The 13,076-nt window shown below is 39.9% G+C and overlaps 1 protein-coding gene across 1 annotated transcript in view; it reads right to left on the bottom strand.

Annotated features, from left to right (window-relative positions):
- LOC122831300 (dolichyl-diphosphooligosaccharide--protein glycosyltransferase subunit STT3B-like) overlaps nt 1-13,076 on the bottom strand; it is a 34,580-nt gene that overhangs the window by 4,192 nt on the left and 17,312 nt on the right. The window contains exons 2-10 of the mRNA XM_044117388.1: nt 8,976-9,084; nt 7,838-8,125; nt 7,221-7,286; nt 5,839-5,938; nt 4,861-4,959; nt 4,451-4,597; nt 1,257-1,305; nt 988-1,142; nt 72-283 (exon numbers count right to left, since the gene is read on the bottom strand). Of these exons, the coding sequence (XP_043973323.1) occupies nt 72-283; nt 988-1,142; nt 1,257-1,305; nt 4,451-4,597; nt 4,861-4,959; nt 5,839-5,938; nt 7,221-7,286; nt 7,838-8,125; nt 8,976-9,084 (1,225 nt within the window). The remainder of the gene's footprint in view (nt 1-71; nt 284-987; nt 1,143-1,256; nt 1,306-4,450; nt 4,598-4,860; nt 4,960-5,838; nt 5,939-7,220; nt 7,287-7,837; nt 8,126-8,975; nt 9,085-13,076) is intronic.

The following is a 13,076-nucleotide window of genomic DNA, read 5'->3' as shown; positions in this document are numbered from 1 at the left end:
TGGGTTCAGAGTTATCTACCTGGCCAATCGTGGGTAAGACATCACACCTCGGTCCCCCAGTGGCCCCTCACCTTATCATAGAGGTTTCCGGCGTTCTTCCTGTCGTCCTCGTCGCTGCTGTCCTCGGCAGGCGGACTCTGTCTCTTCATGTCGTCGCCCAGGTAATGTTCGAAAACGCTGGAGAAGGCCACGGCCGACAGCATGCACACCACCGGGGTCAGAGTGAGCATCAGGCGCACCATGACGCCGGCGAAGTACACGGCGCTGATGGCGTACAGCGCCACTGGAGGCAGGAGGCAGACGGGGTTAGATGAAACCACAAGTTTACATACTCTTGAATAATAATAAGAAAAAAAGACATCCACTTTTTATTCCTTACTGTCTGAAGTTACATCAGACCAAACTTTTCTTGTTCCAGGTCAGTTAGAGTTACTTCAATTATTACCATTTGCTAAATGCCACAACCAAAAGACAGAGAGATACACAGCTAAAGAAAAAAAAACAAAAAACAGCACTAAGCCCCGCCTCCTGCCTCTGATTGGTTGTTTCTCGTTAGGATTGGGAGAAGACAGAGGAGCTCCATTTTTTTCACAGATTGTCTGTAACATAACATACTGTCACAACATGGTGATAGTTTTAACAAATCTTTAAAACAATGGGTTTTTTCCTAAAAGTTACAAACTGCAGCTTTAACAGATTGTTTTATATGCATTCTGCCATTACTGGTCCTCTAAGGTCATCCATAATCTTGATATGGCCCCAAAATTCTACCAGCAGTCACTGTGAAATGACAGAGTTCCCTCTCCTAACGGTTTGTTTGCAGTGATGGTAACTACATCACAGATTTCCACTGGATCCCACTTCACTTTCTGTCAGTAAACACCAACTTTGCTTAAAAATCGTCATGGTAGTTCTGATGATAACTCTGGCTGCCAGTTTCAGGACCTCTGCTGTAAACAACATGTCGATGTTTTGAGGTGAGCTTACCAAAGACGCGTTCATCATTAATGTTCCTGATGCAGAACCAGAGGCCAGCGGGGAACGTACAGACCAGGATGTGGAGGTCGAAGAAGAACGAGACCCAGGTGGTGGGCTGATGCTCCGACACCGAGGCGATGATGGGAATGTGGATCTTAGCATAACTGTGGAGTAGAAACATCAGCAGCGGCCTTTAGATGCTCTTCTTCCACTTTATCTCCCCCCACGAATGTTATTCTACAGACAGGAATGCCTTTAATAGGACTGTGAGAGCTCACCCAGTGTCCCACAGGGAGTAGAACCGGCCACTCCACGGAGCAATGTACCCTGCAGGGGAAACACACACAATGTTTGAGCTAAATGCTACACTCACAGACACAGCAACAGTAGTTTGCATGGGAAGACCCACCGCGCAGGTGAACATCAACATGTCTGACACTGCAGCATATGAAATGTGATCTACAGGTTGCACGTGATCACCATGGCAACCTGTTCCATGTTTTCTAAAGATAACATGGAATGAAGCCGACGCCTCTGAGATTAGGGGTACACCATATATTGATCAGATATAAGTAATTTTTTAATATATCATCGGTATGGATCCAATATAAGTTGATTTTAACTTGTTGTATAGATCCCATATTAATCATTTAATATATCGGTATTAGTCCAATAAATACATTTTAATTGTGTTTCAGGAGGAAGTTGGGGCCCATAATTTATTCGATTATGTGACAGTGATGACGCAGAGGATTGTGGGTAGTTTAACTAAAGCAGAGAAGCAATGTAAGCGGAGTGGTCACTTTTACAAAAGTGTAGGAAAATATACATATAAAATCAGTAAATATCAGTTATTGGCCATGACTGCAGTATTAACATTGGTCCAAATTTTCATTTATGCATCTCTGAGATACCATCAGCTGTATACTACACATATGAGCCACTGCTTCAGAATGTATATAATGATAATTTTTTCATATAGTGGATAAGTGCTGTGCAATTCGTTACGATAAAAATTAATAACAAGAAGAAAAAACATGTAAAAGACAGGTAAAAATAGAACACAAATATGCAAAATAAATGTCATAAAACAAACTTTTACTTTTAAAACCCCATGCTACGCTGTGCAGACGCTTTGTCTGGACTGTTAAAGATTTATGTTCTCTGCATGTCAAATGTTTGAAGAGTGATGAACCAATACCATCAAGTGGTCAAATTTTCTAATAATTTGACCACTCGGTGGCACCCATACACTTTACATTCAATTTTTTCAATTTTCAGCCACTCTGAAACTACTTTAAAGTCTAGTTGAAAGTATACTGGATAAATGTGGTTGTGTTATATCAGTTGATCAACAAAATGTCACTCAGAAACATTTTGGTTTGAGCAAAAATTCTAATCTGTCCTGGCAGTAATCTGGTCCAAACTGGGCACTAAAAGTTTTTCATGCCAACACAGTATCTGTGTGTCTCCTTCCTCGCTGAGCTAAGTCTTTGTCACCTACTGCATAAATAATACATGTGATACTTTATTTCTAAAACACATCATTTCTAGATCCCATAAATCAAATATTTGTACCACCAATGACAGGGTAGTGGGCTGAATAATAAGGATGATTATGTTTTATCTGAACAGCAATAGCTGCTAATCGTTTGAGCAAACTGCTTCAGTGCCGTAGCACCTGTGCAGTTATGGTTCTGATTAGCAGTTTGTCTTAACTAGATGATTTGTGCAGAAACAACAGGAACAGCATACATTTTTAAACACAGATTAGATTTTAGATTTGATTTAGCAAGAACAGGTCGTAAAAGTAGGGGGAAAAAACAAAGCATCATATTTGTGTTGCATATCTGTAAATGGCTGCCCCTCTCTCCAAGGGGTTTATTATTTTGTTTATGTCATTAACATAAATGTGTTAAGAATGGAAAAGGCTCCGTGTGGAACAGAAAGGATTTTAACAGCACTTTGCCAGCTAAGAAGAGAAGCGGCCAGCAAAGTGTTCACCTAGTTTTGTTGTTCCTGAGCTGTTAGAACTGAGTGACTTGGCTGTACTGAGCTTGTTGTTGTGCCTGAGTTACCAGCTGAAAAAGCAGAACCATTATCACTGACAGGGTAAAAGCCCCATCATGGTAATTGCTATCAAAACAACCTTTGCTCGCTAATTTCAGAGTTGTTCCCTCGCAGCATGACTCTGCAGCATGAACAGGAATAGACTAACGCGCTCGTTCAGCTCCGCATTAGCTTTTGCCAAACGATTAACTTCATCATCCAAACTAAATACAACGGCAGCCGTTTAATCTCAGGTTTTCAGGCTGATCTCATAGAACCCCTTTAACAAAACACTGGATTAAAGTGCCTGTTGGCCATCTCCATGAGGCAGAGCGGGTAGAAATGATTAAGCCTCTGATTTGTCAAACAAGCTTGAGGTTGACCATCGACGGACGAGTTAGCTTAGCGGGTTGAGGGGGTGATGGTTTGTGTAACCAGCCAACCAACAGGATATATAGGCGCACATATACAGGAATGAACACGCTGAAAAAGTTCCATACTTTTTGTCAGTCGATTCAGAAAGTGAAATTCATATCTGATGCCCCAAACAGTCGCTGACAGTGGAAGCCTCACTCTGGGCTTATAGTAACAGACGATGGTCCTCCAGACTCTGGGACCCTAATTTTTGAAATGAAACCCTTCACCTGAAGAGAGGACTTTGAACCACTAAGCAACCGTCCAGTTCATTTTCTCTTTAGCCCAGGTAAGAGGCTTCAGGCGTTCTCTCTGGTTTGACACCAAGAACAGAACATTTGTAGCCCATGTGAATGGATTCTGCTCATCAGTCCTGTCAAGGCTGCAATTCTCCCTGTTCTGGTGCAGATTTACACTTTTTCCCTTCCTTGCTCTGACTGTGCTTGGATGCAGTACTCTGAACAGCCAGCTTCTTCAGAAGCTACAAAAGCTTTTGTGGTTTCTTCTCCTTATGGAGGATGTCAATAACTGTTTTCACCATTTAGAGGCTGTGTGAAAAAGGAAGCTGTGCTCATGTCTTTATCAGAGGTTGTCATGTCATCCCCTACAGTGGTTCTTGGTGAAGTGTGAAAGAGAACCAAAGCAGCTAAAAATACAACAAATGTTGCAATTTTGGTCTGCACTCGAAGCGAGTCAACTCGCTTTTTTGAGACCTTCCTGTACAGGCATAAACAAGCCCCAGAAGGCATGATTAAGGTGAGACATATTATTAAAATTTTAAGCATTGTTTCTCCATCATTATTCTTCTTGAAAAATCTTGTGATCCATGAATGGTCAGAGGGATACCAGAAAAGTTTTATTTCTGTTTGATTACGACAGAAATGTTTAGCGAAAGAGTCTAAAGCTGTGAATCTCAAGGGCTACAAAGCACCAGCAGTAAAATATTTATCCAGATTTTGTTTCTAGTGTAAATCAAAAATATCTTCTTTTTTTTTAAAGCCCTACCAACCTGTGTATGTTAGGTAGATGACAGAAAGGAAAACCACCCCAGCAGCCAGAGAGACTCCCAGGAAGAAGAGTGTCTGGAACTCCTGCTTGGTCAGTCGGTCCTTCAGGTACTGCAGGAAGGCGTAGACCTGCAGCAGAACAAACACGCCTACAGGCAAAAGGAGCAAAACATTAGGAACACTGCAATATTCCATCCAACAAAATGACAAATGAGGACTCACATCCACTCAGTCTGAACATACTGTAGTTATGTTATTACAAGATTCAAACTGTGATGTAATCTTCATTTAAAGTTCTAAAAGATTTTTAGAAAACTATAATCTGACATGTGACACTAGGACTAACATTCATCAGCAGGGAAAGTTGTTTAAATACAACTTCCTCTGTCACTCGCTCTGATTGGTCACGTACCTGCTGCTGCCATATGTTCGCTTGTTCTGATTGGCTGAAAGCCCACGAAGGGGATCTGCATAGACAGGATCAGGCCTAAGATGTAGAAGGTGCTGTAAGCTGCAGAGACAAGCAGGTTAATGATTAAACCACCAGCACAGATACACCTATAGTAAATCAATAAATAAATACACCCTATACTGATTTTAGGTTTTATATGAGTTGGTCATTCTCCGGTTCTAAAAAATGATTTCAATATACCTGAGGTGAATAGAAAGAAATGACTGGAAAAAAAAAGTTGAAGTGGAGAAGCAGGGTGTGGTTCAATATGGTGGCTTTCATAGGATATTACACAAACAAGGTAGCTAGGCGCTGCTGATCAAGCACACCTGGCTGACTGATCTTCATCCCACTCTGGAGATAGTCCTGGTACATTATGTTAATAAAAGCTGTTGCCCCGGAGCAAACAGGAAGTACAGATTTAAAGAGAAGTGACAAAAGCAAATGACATGGATAAGCAGTGCTTGACAACAACTGACATGTTCCTATTAAATATTATTTCTGCTTCCCATCACATCATGTCAGCAACTGCCTTTGGTCAGAGGCCACTTCAGATTTGCTGCAAAACTGACTGCTACCAGAGATGCTTCCACCATTCACAGCAACTCTGAAGACATCCAAAGGGAATGACATTTCATTTCCCTTTGGGATAAATAAAGGATATTTCTGATTATGAAATTGAGTGAAATCATATTTCTATTTTTTCTGTACTCAATGAAAATCTAATTTAATTGATTTCCAGAGTGTCTTGAACTCTACACTTTGAATTCATCCAGGCGTGGAGGAAACATTCTCCTGAATGCTCACCCTTTTAGTACTTTCTATGCTAGTTGAGTTGCTAAGCTTGCAAAACTAACCAGACAAACATTCAGTTTATTCTTTTAATACAAACAGAGACGATGATTTATGCAGAGCTTCTGTCTCTCTGCTGCTTCTCACCTATGTAGACTCTCTTACTGAAGCGCTGCATTAGCAGCAGGACAAACACGTGAAGAGGAATCAGGTTGATGATGAACACGTATCCGCCCCAGGCTGACACCTGCCACACACAGCACAACAAATTGACTTCATTCAGAGCACTGACTGAGATATCAATGACAAACTGCTTGTTTTCACATATCACCAATAGATTAAAAGTATTCGTTTATGAAGGGAAAAGAGCCAAAAAAAAAAAAAGAACCACCGGTGAAAAGGTAACAACCTCTAAGTTAAATAATGAATTAGCTGTGATTAAGCTCATTTTAGAAATCTGAGTTCAATTTTACTTTTCACAGCCAGGCTTGATTACTGCCAGTCTCGTCAGATCTGTATTGTCATCAAACAAATTTAGAGTAGAATTTATAATGTAGATTTTTATTTTGCCCTGTCCTTTTATTGCAGTTGGTTGGGTGGGCAATGTGTTGTTCCATGTCTTTCTACCTTTACTGCACAGAAGGATGCATCTTTGTGCCATACCTCTTCTTGCCACAAGAGGCATCACAAAAACAACTATTTAGAAAAATTTGCCTCTCAAAAAAGTTTTCTGTTAAAGCTTTTATATTTTTTCACCAATTATCTGTCTCACATTATACTGTCAGGTCATGGTGGAAGCTGTAATAAATATATAAAAAATATATATAAATATTTTTATACAAGTTACATATTGCAGATTCAACTTTCCAGGGAAGAACAAAGCAAAGTGTTACAAAAATAATCATCCGAAAAAAATAAAAATAAGAGACTTTCCATGCTTGGATTTTAGGGCTTCCCTTAGACTGTGAGAAATATGATGACACTGACTTTTTGTGGGAGGAAAGATGAGCCAGAGTGACTGTTCTGGAGTATCAATATGACTGGCTCATAGTTTCATTCCAGATTTGTGGTTTGAAGCTAATATTCAATAACTCTCAGAATCACTTTGGGGATTTCTGGTAATTTACAAAAGCACAAGTGACACTTTGGTCCACTCCCTAACATGGCCATGCTGTTAGCCTTTCATCCCTTCCTGCCTGGTCCTGATCGCCATCACGAGTCATGTCAAGTGAAAGGTGTGGAACTGAACTCTAATTTGCAATTTTATATTGAATCAGACTGCAAAAAATTGGATTACGTTCAAGAAGTACATACTTGAACATGAACTGACCCTTTTTTGTTTGTGTTTACAAGATTATGGGTTATTAATACTTTAATGAGGCAGTGTAAATGTTTTCTTGTGATTAAAGACAGAAACAGAAAATCTGAGTACTGTGATCACAACAGAAGGGACAAATAATTCATTTAGGGTCATGAAACAAACAAAAATTAAATAAAACTATAAGAAGCATTTGTGTGCGAGTCCTCACCATGTAGAAGTAGGACAGGCAGCAGCCAATGGCCCAGAAGACAGATCCAGTTTTGACTGACTTTACCTGCAGTGCACAAATGAGAGCATTAACACACACTCGCACACAAGCATGCGCACACACCTACGTGAAAAGCTTCCATTAGCCTGAGCTACTCCATGCTTTATGACTTTGTTCTGTTGCAGCATGTCCAACTGTTGAATTATTCATTAGGTCTCTCCTTTTTTTATGACTGATACAAAGCAAGGCACCATGTCCTGCACATTTTCCTCCTGCAGTGGCTAATAAGGCCATAACAGGACTAACGAGGCCTGACTAAGTGACTCAGGTTAGAGAGAGAATGATGGAGGAGGTGAGGTTAAAAAAGAACAGAAAGAGTAAATGAGGAAGGTGAAAAGACTATTGGAGTCAACTTTATCATATTAACAATGGAATCCAGTATTTACTCCATTTTAGCCCAATTTAATTGGAACTAAACAGATTGGAAATGGAAATGTGACAATTCCAGCTTCCTTAGAAGACGATGCCAAGAGGAAATGTAATTTAAGTTGGGTTATAAAACACTCTAAGTGGAGTTTCAAGTGATAATAATAATAACAGAAATTGCTTGGGCGTACCCAGAGGTAGTAAGTGAACTGCAGGGCAAAGATGGCGATGCCCTCGTTGTCGAAGGAGCCGGCAACGGAGCGGGAGATGTAGCCTGGGACGATGGCGATGAAGCAGGCCGCCAGTAGCCCCGCCCCCTGGTTCCACAGCTCCCTCGTCAAGAGGAAGGTGGAGATGGAGGTCAGGCCGCTGAACACAGGCGCCAGGAAAACACACACATCTCGGATGTGGACGGTGAGATGGAGCAGGTTCAACACATAGTGGATGAGGCCCGCCGTCACCATGAGGCCCGGGTAGACCTGGGAGCAGACGGACGGCAAACCACTCCAGTTAAAGAACAAAAAAAATTAGTCTTATTTACTATTAGATTTTATTTTATTTTTTTTTTTTACCAGATCTCTTAACATTAACATAACGGTTTCTGCAGGTTTTACCAGCTCATATTTAAGGCTCTCCAAGACTTTTTAAGACCATTATTAAAGAAATGTACAAAAGAAAAATGCATATTTTATATTGCAGTAGTGTTGAGCCTTTTTGTACAGAATGCATGTAACATCCTGTGGGTTGGCAACAGAAGTGAGACATTGACAAAGACAAACATTGTCCAGCACCAATCATAAATTTACACATCCCCATGATAGATGCAAAAAAAAAAAAATAAATAAAAATAAAAAAAATTAAAAAAAAAAGCTACCCAGCTATCTAGCTAGGGTATATTAGCAACTAGATAGCAGTGGCCTCAACTACCTCAAGTCACAGAACGGAATGAAGACTACATAGAATATGAGATTAAATAGTTCTGCCATGACAAAATGTAATTCCGGTGATAAACATTTTTAAGGCCACCTAACATTTTTTAAATTAATTTAAGACTTTTTAAGGATGCGCAGAAACCCGGTGTAATATGGTTTTTCCTCTTCTCTCTGTTTCTGATTAAACAAATGTAGTTTTGAAGTTGTTTTATCAGATAATGGCAAAGAACTGAGAAACAGGAGCAATACAGAAGAGGAGAGACCTTACAGGGTAGTAACTTAGCTGAATCAGATGGTTTATCCATGATGTCATAGATTGCTAGTTGAGACATATACAGAGAATAAAACGAAACTGGCCTGCAAGGTATGCAAGACAGAAAGTGGAAATAATGCTTACCGTGCCTCCGACTATCCTACCAAGAGGATACCAGGCTCGTTCATCAAACCAGTTGAGGAACTCATAGAAGCCATTGGAGGTCAGGTGGTGAGTGGACCTGTAGTTGAACCTGCAACATGAGGCAACAAAAAGAAAGAGGAGCATTTGGTTAATTTAGGAAATGCACCAAGGTGTTTTCTTAAGGAGGACTGGAAAAAGCAAAAAGTAAAACAAGTGCAGCGCATGTTTTCTGAGAGGAAGTAGTTTTGAATTGAACAGAAAATGAATGAATTATAAGATTATCCCCATTTATAAATCAAGACATTTATTCCTAAGCATAAAAAATGCATCAAAGTATATATATATATATATATATATATATATATCTATATATATGTATATATATATATATATATATATATATATATATATATATGTATCTTTTGATAGGTTTACAGACCAAAAACGGTGAGACTTGAATTTAAAACTGGTTTTAAAATATTTTTTCCCTCATACAGGACTCCAGATCGACTCAGATTAGGTCTCAAATGTCAGGTGCCAGCTCAGTTAAATAAGCTTCAAAAACCAAAAAAAGGAAAGAAGTGACCCGTTTTGTTTTTGTTTGTTTTGTTTGTTTGTTTTTTTCTACATTTTTGGTGCTAATGAGTGTTCAGACACGCAGCACAGGCCAGGAGTAGTGGAGCCGCGCTGAGAAGCAGCGGCCTCCGTCTGTGTTGGACTCGCTCACCGTACAGCTCAACACATATTCTGCACCATACCAGAGCAGATTACATGATGTAAATTTTCAAAGAAAAAATAATTAAGTAAATATTTTGTAAAAAGTGTAATAAAAAATTTAAATAAATATTTATTCAAACTAAAAGGAACTTTAGTTACATGCTTTTTTTATTTCAAATGCATCTTTTCCCCTGAGATCATAATTCAACATCTGGCTTCAACATTTATTTTCTCAATTTTGACCAAGTTTTTCTTTTTCTTTTTTCAATTATACAATAATTTTGACCCTCTCTCAGGTCCATACTTATGAGCAGCATCAATTTTAAAAATACATTTCTATTATACCTTATTTTGAGATAAATGTCTGAGATCACCATGGCAACACATGCATCACCATGTTGATCCCTGTAGAAAACCTGGCGTTGGGTAAAAGAACGTTTTGCAGAAGCTGAGTGAACTCAGCTCAGTGAGCTCTGGACCTGAAAACACCTGCAGAAACGCTATAAAAGAGATTTTCTTTTACTTTAACAGTGGGATGCAGCAGTAAGGGGAAACAGGAAGATGATTTAAACTGATATCAGATGTTCAGCAAAGCAGCTATGCCAGGCCATTTTTTTTTTTTGTGAACATTGTGTGTGGGAGCAAAACAAAGAAGCCAAGCACCAACCGACCTTCACCCTCTCAGGACTCTAAGGTGGATGGGAGGTGTCACCTGTTCTGTAAGCAAACGGCAGCATGTAGCTTGGCACCAGAAATAAGCAAACTACTTTAATATTCACTAAACAGAATTCCTAAATTCCTTCAGGCTACACAAGATTCACTTCAGTCAATCCAACACAGATTCCTTCAAGCTGATCTGAGAGGAGCTCAAAGCCACTGCTACCTGGTTCAGAGATGGGATCAGGATGTTCCTGCAGCGTCTCCACCTGTGGAGGTTTTCCAGGTGAAGTCGATCTTATCCACAGATCTTATCTACCTCGGCAAAGGTCTAAAAATCAACCACTGTCCTCTTTGCCTCTGCTGTGAAAGGTCTGGCTGACAGACAAGCCCGCCAGGTCAGGTCGGCACGTTTACAGTAAAAAAAAAAAAAAGTCACTCCACTGTCAAAAATTCAGTAACTTTCTTGCTATATTGAGCAACAATTCAGAAAAAAAATTGGTACGGTATTGGCCAAAATTGGAATTGGCCAGAAAACTGCTGTCGGTGACCCCTAGAAGGAAGAAAGGAATAAATGAAGGAATAAAAGAGCAAAGGAAGTAAGAAACAAAGAAAGTAAGGAACTAATGAAGGAATGAAAGAATGAAGGAAAGCAGGAGGGAAAAACTAATTCCAGATCTCAATATCCTCTCTGGCTGTGATGCTGCTGCCCCAGCAGACGACAGCAGAAGTTTGTTCCATAAAGGTTGAAGCAGCACACAGTGTGGTATGCAGTGGCAGCAGAGAGTCAGCAGAGCAGCTCTCAGAGAACATACCTGCTCTTTTTATCACAGCCCAGAAGCTGGGCAGAGAGCCCAATCTGTCCACACTCTCCTCTCCTCTGCTTCTCTCTAAATAATTACTGATGAGTAGGCGACTAGCGTTGCAGCCGTTCCTCTCACTGATGAGACAACACTGGCCTCTACCACAGCCCAGTGTCGGGGAACGGCACTGGGCTGTTCCCTTACAGTGAATCATTGAGCTGGTGAACCAGCCAGTTCACCAGCTCAATGAAACCAGGGAAGCAAAGAGAAGAGGGACAGTTGCCGGGCAACAATAAGAGAAAGACATAAAACTTTACGAAACCTATGTGAGGACATGCACAATATTGAGCAGTCGATAGTATTGCTGTCAAACATTCGCCTTCAGCCTTCCTCAAAATCCTCCTGTTAACTTTAAAATGGGCTCCAGACGTCTAAACTCCGCTGCCATGCTGACTGGCAATGTTCACATTTAAGTGAGCTGAAAAAACCTGCAGGAGACAGAGAGAGCAGGGCTGGACAAATAAATCAAAAATATGTATTGTGATCAATATCAATAGATAATCTGAAAGAATATTCAGTACTTTCAGCAAACTCTGATCCAGAACCGCACAGCATTCTGGGGGATGTAGGCAGAGGAAAGGCTTTACCTGCTCAAATTCTCACAGCCAGGATCAACCAACTCACTCAGTCACTGGTTACCTAGCAACAAATTATTGGGTAATTTACGCAGCAGCAGATTTAGGTTTTGCCACCATGACTCATAACTGTTTAAAAAAAAAAAAAAAAAACTGTGAAAACTGTAAGAAAAGAAAGGTCTTATAAGTTTGGCAGTATTTCAGATATTAAAAAAATTATTTTAAAAAAATCTATAATTATCGATATTGACCGATATGAAACACTTGTATCACGATATGTTTTTCAGCTGTATCGTAAAGCCCAAAGAGAGCAGCTAGCAGAAACTTTTTAACAGGTGAAGTTGGAATAATTTTCAGTGTTTGTGCTCTGAAGTACAGAATATGTTGTAACACTTTGAAAGATAAAGAACCCCAAGTTTTTTTGATTTCACTTGGTCAGCAAATAAAGTTGTAGCAGTCCCTCAGACCCAAGAATACAGGAGAGCTTCGACGGGTGCAGTAGATTTGTATTTAATTCTTTAGAAGCCAAGTTTGTTAAATAGCTCCAAATACACCGTGACACCGTGAAAACTAAAAGAAAAGAAAATACATTCGCTTAGGTGCCTTTGTTAACACAAAATATGAATACATTACATAAAACAATGCTAACTTCACGAACATGTACCTCGCTCCGCTGTCCAAGGGCTGCAAAGTTTATGGCGCTAAAGTCCGTGTCGCCTTTAGCTTTCTCAGAAGAATGTGCAACAGTCCAGAGTCATAAAGATGAAGAATATCCTCCTCTTCCTCGTGGGATATTTCAGCCCAAAGTGCTGACTGACAGGAAACTAGCAACACTTCTTCTTATTTTGGCTTTAAAATGAAGGCACTAACTCAACGCGAACCAAACTACGGCGCCCCCTAGTGGGTACTATGGGTAACACCCTACAAACATCATAAATGATGGAACAGGCATTTACACTCCCACCAAATCATGTATGATGAGAACATATTAACGATTCATGCATGATTTCAAGCATAACAAATTGACATTAAAGAAGTAACCAACAAACAAAATACAGTTAATGTCACACTTTAACCTTCAGCAATATAATGTCTGATGTGAGACTAATGAACGTCAGTTAGTGACTTTCTATAAGAACTACAAGTTTTTGAACAGGTCTCTCAATAATGTGAGGTTTGTGTGTTGTACACTGCTTCTTTACTGAATGTCGTTCACCAACTTGAAGCTTGACTCTGCGCACCAAACCATCATCCTCTTGTGGTGCTTCAACAACTCGACCCAGTTGCCA

This window comes from Gambusia affinis, linkage group LG05 (genome assembly GCF_019740435.1).
Source record: "Gambusia affinis linkage group LG05, SWU_Gaff_1.0, whole genome shotgun sequence".
NCBI classification, from domain to species: domain Eukaryota; kingdom Metazoa; phylum Chordata; class Actinopteri; order Cyprinodontiformes; family Poeciliidae; genus Gambusia; species Gambusia affinis.
The sequence above is the reverse complement of the archived record's forward strand: the minus strand, read 5'-3'. Positions and strand labels throughout refer to the sequence as shown.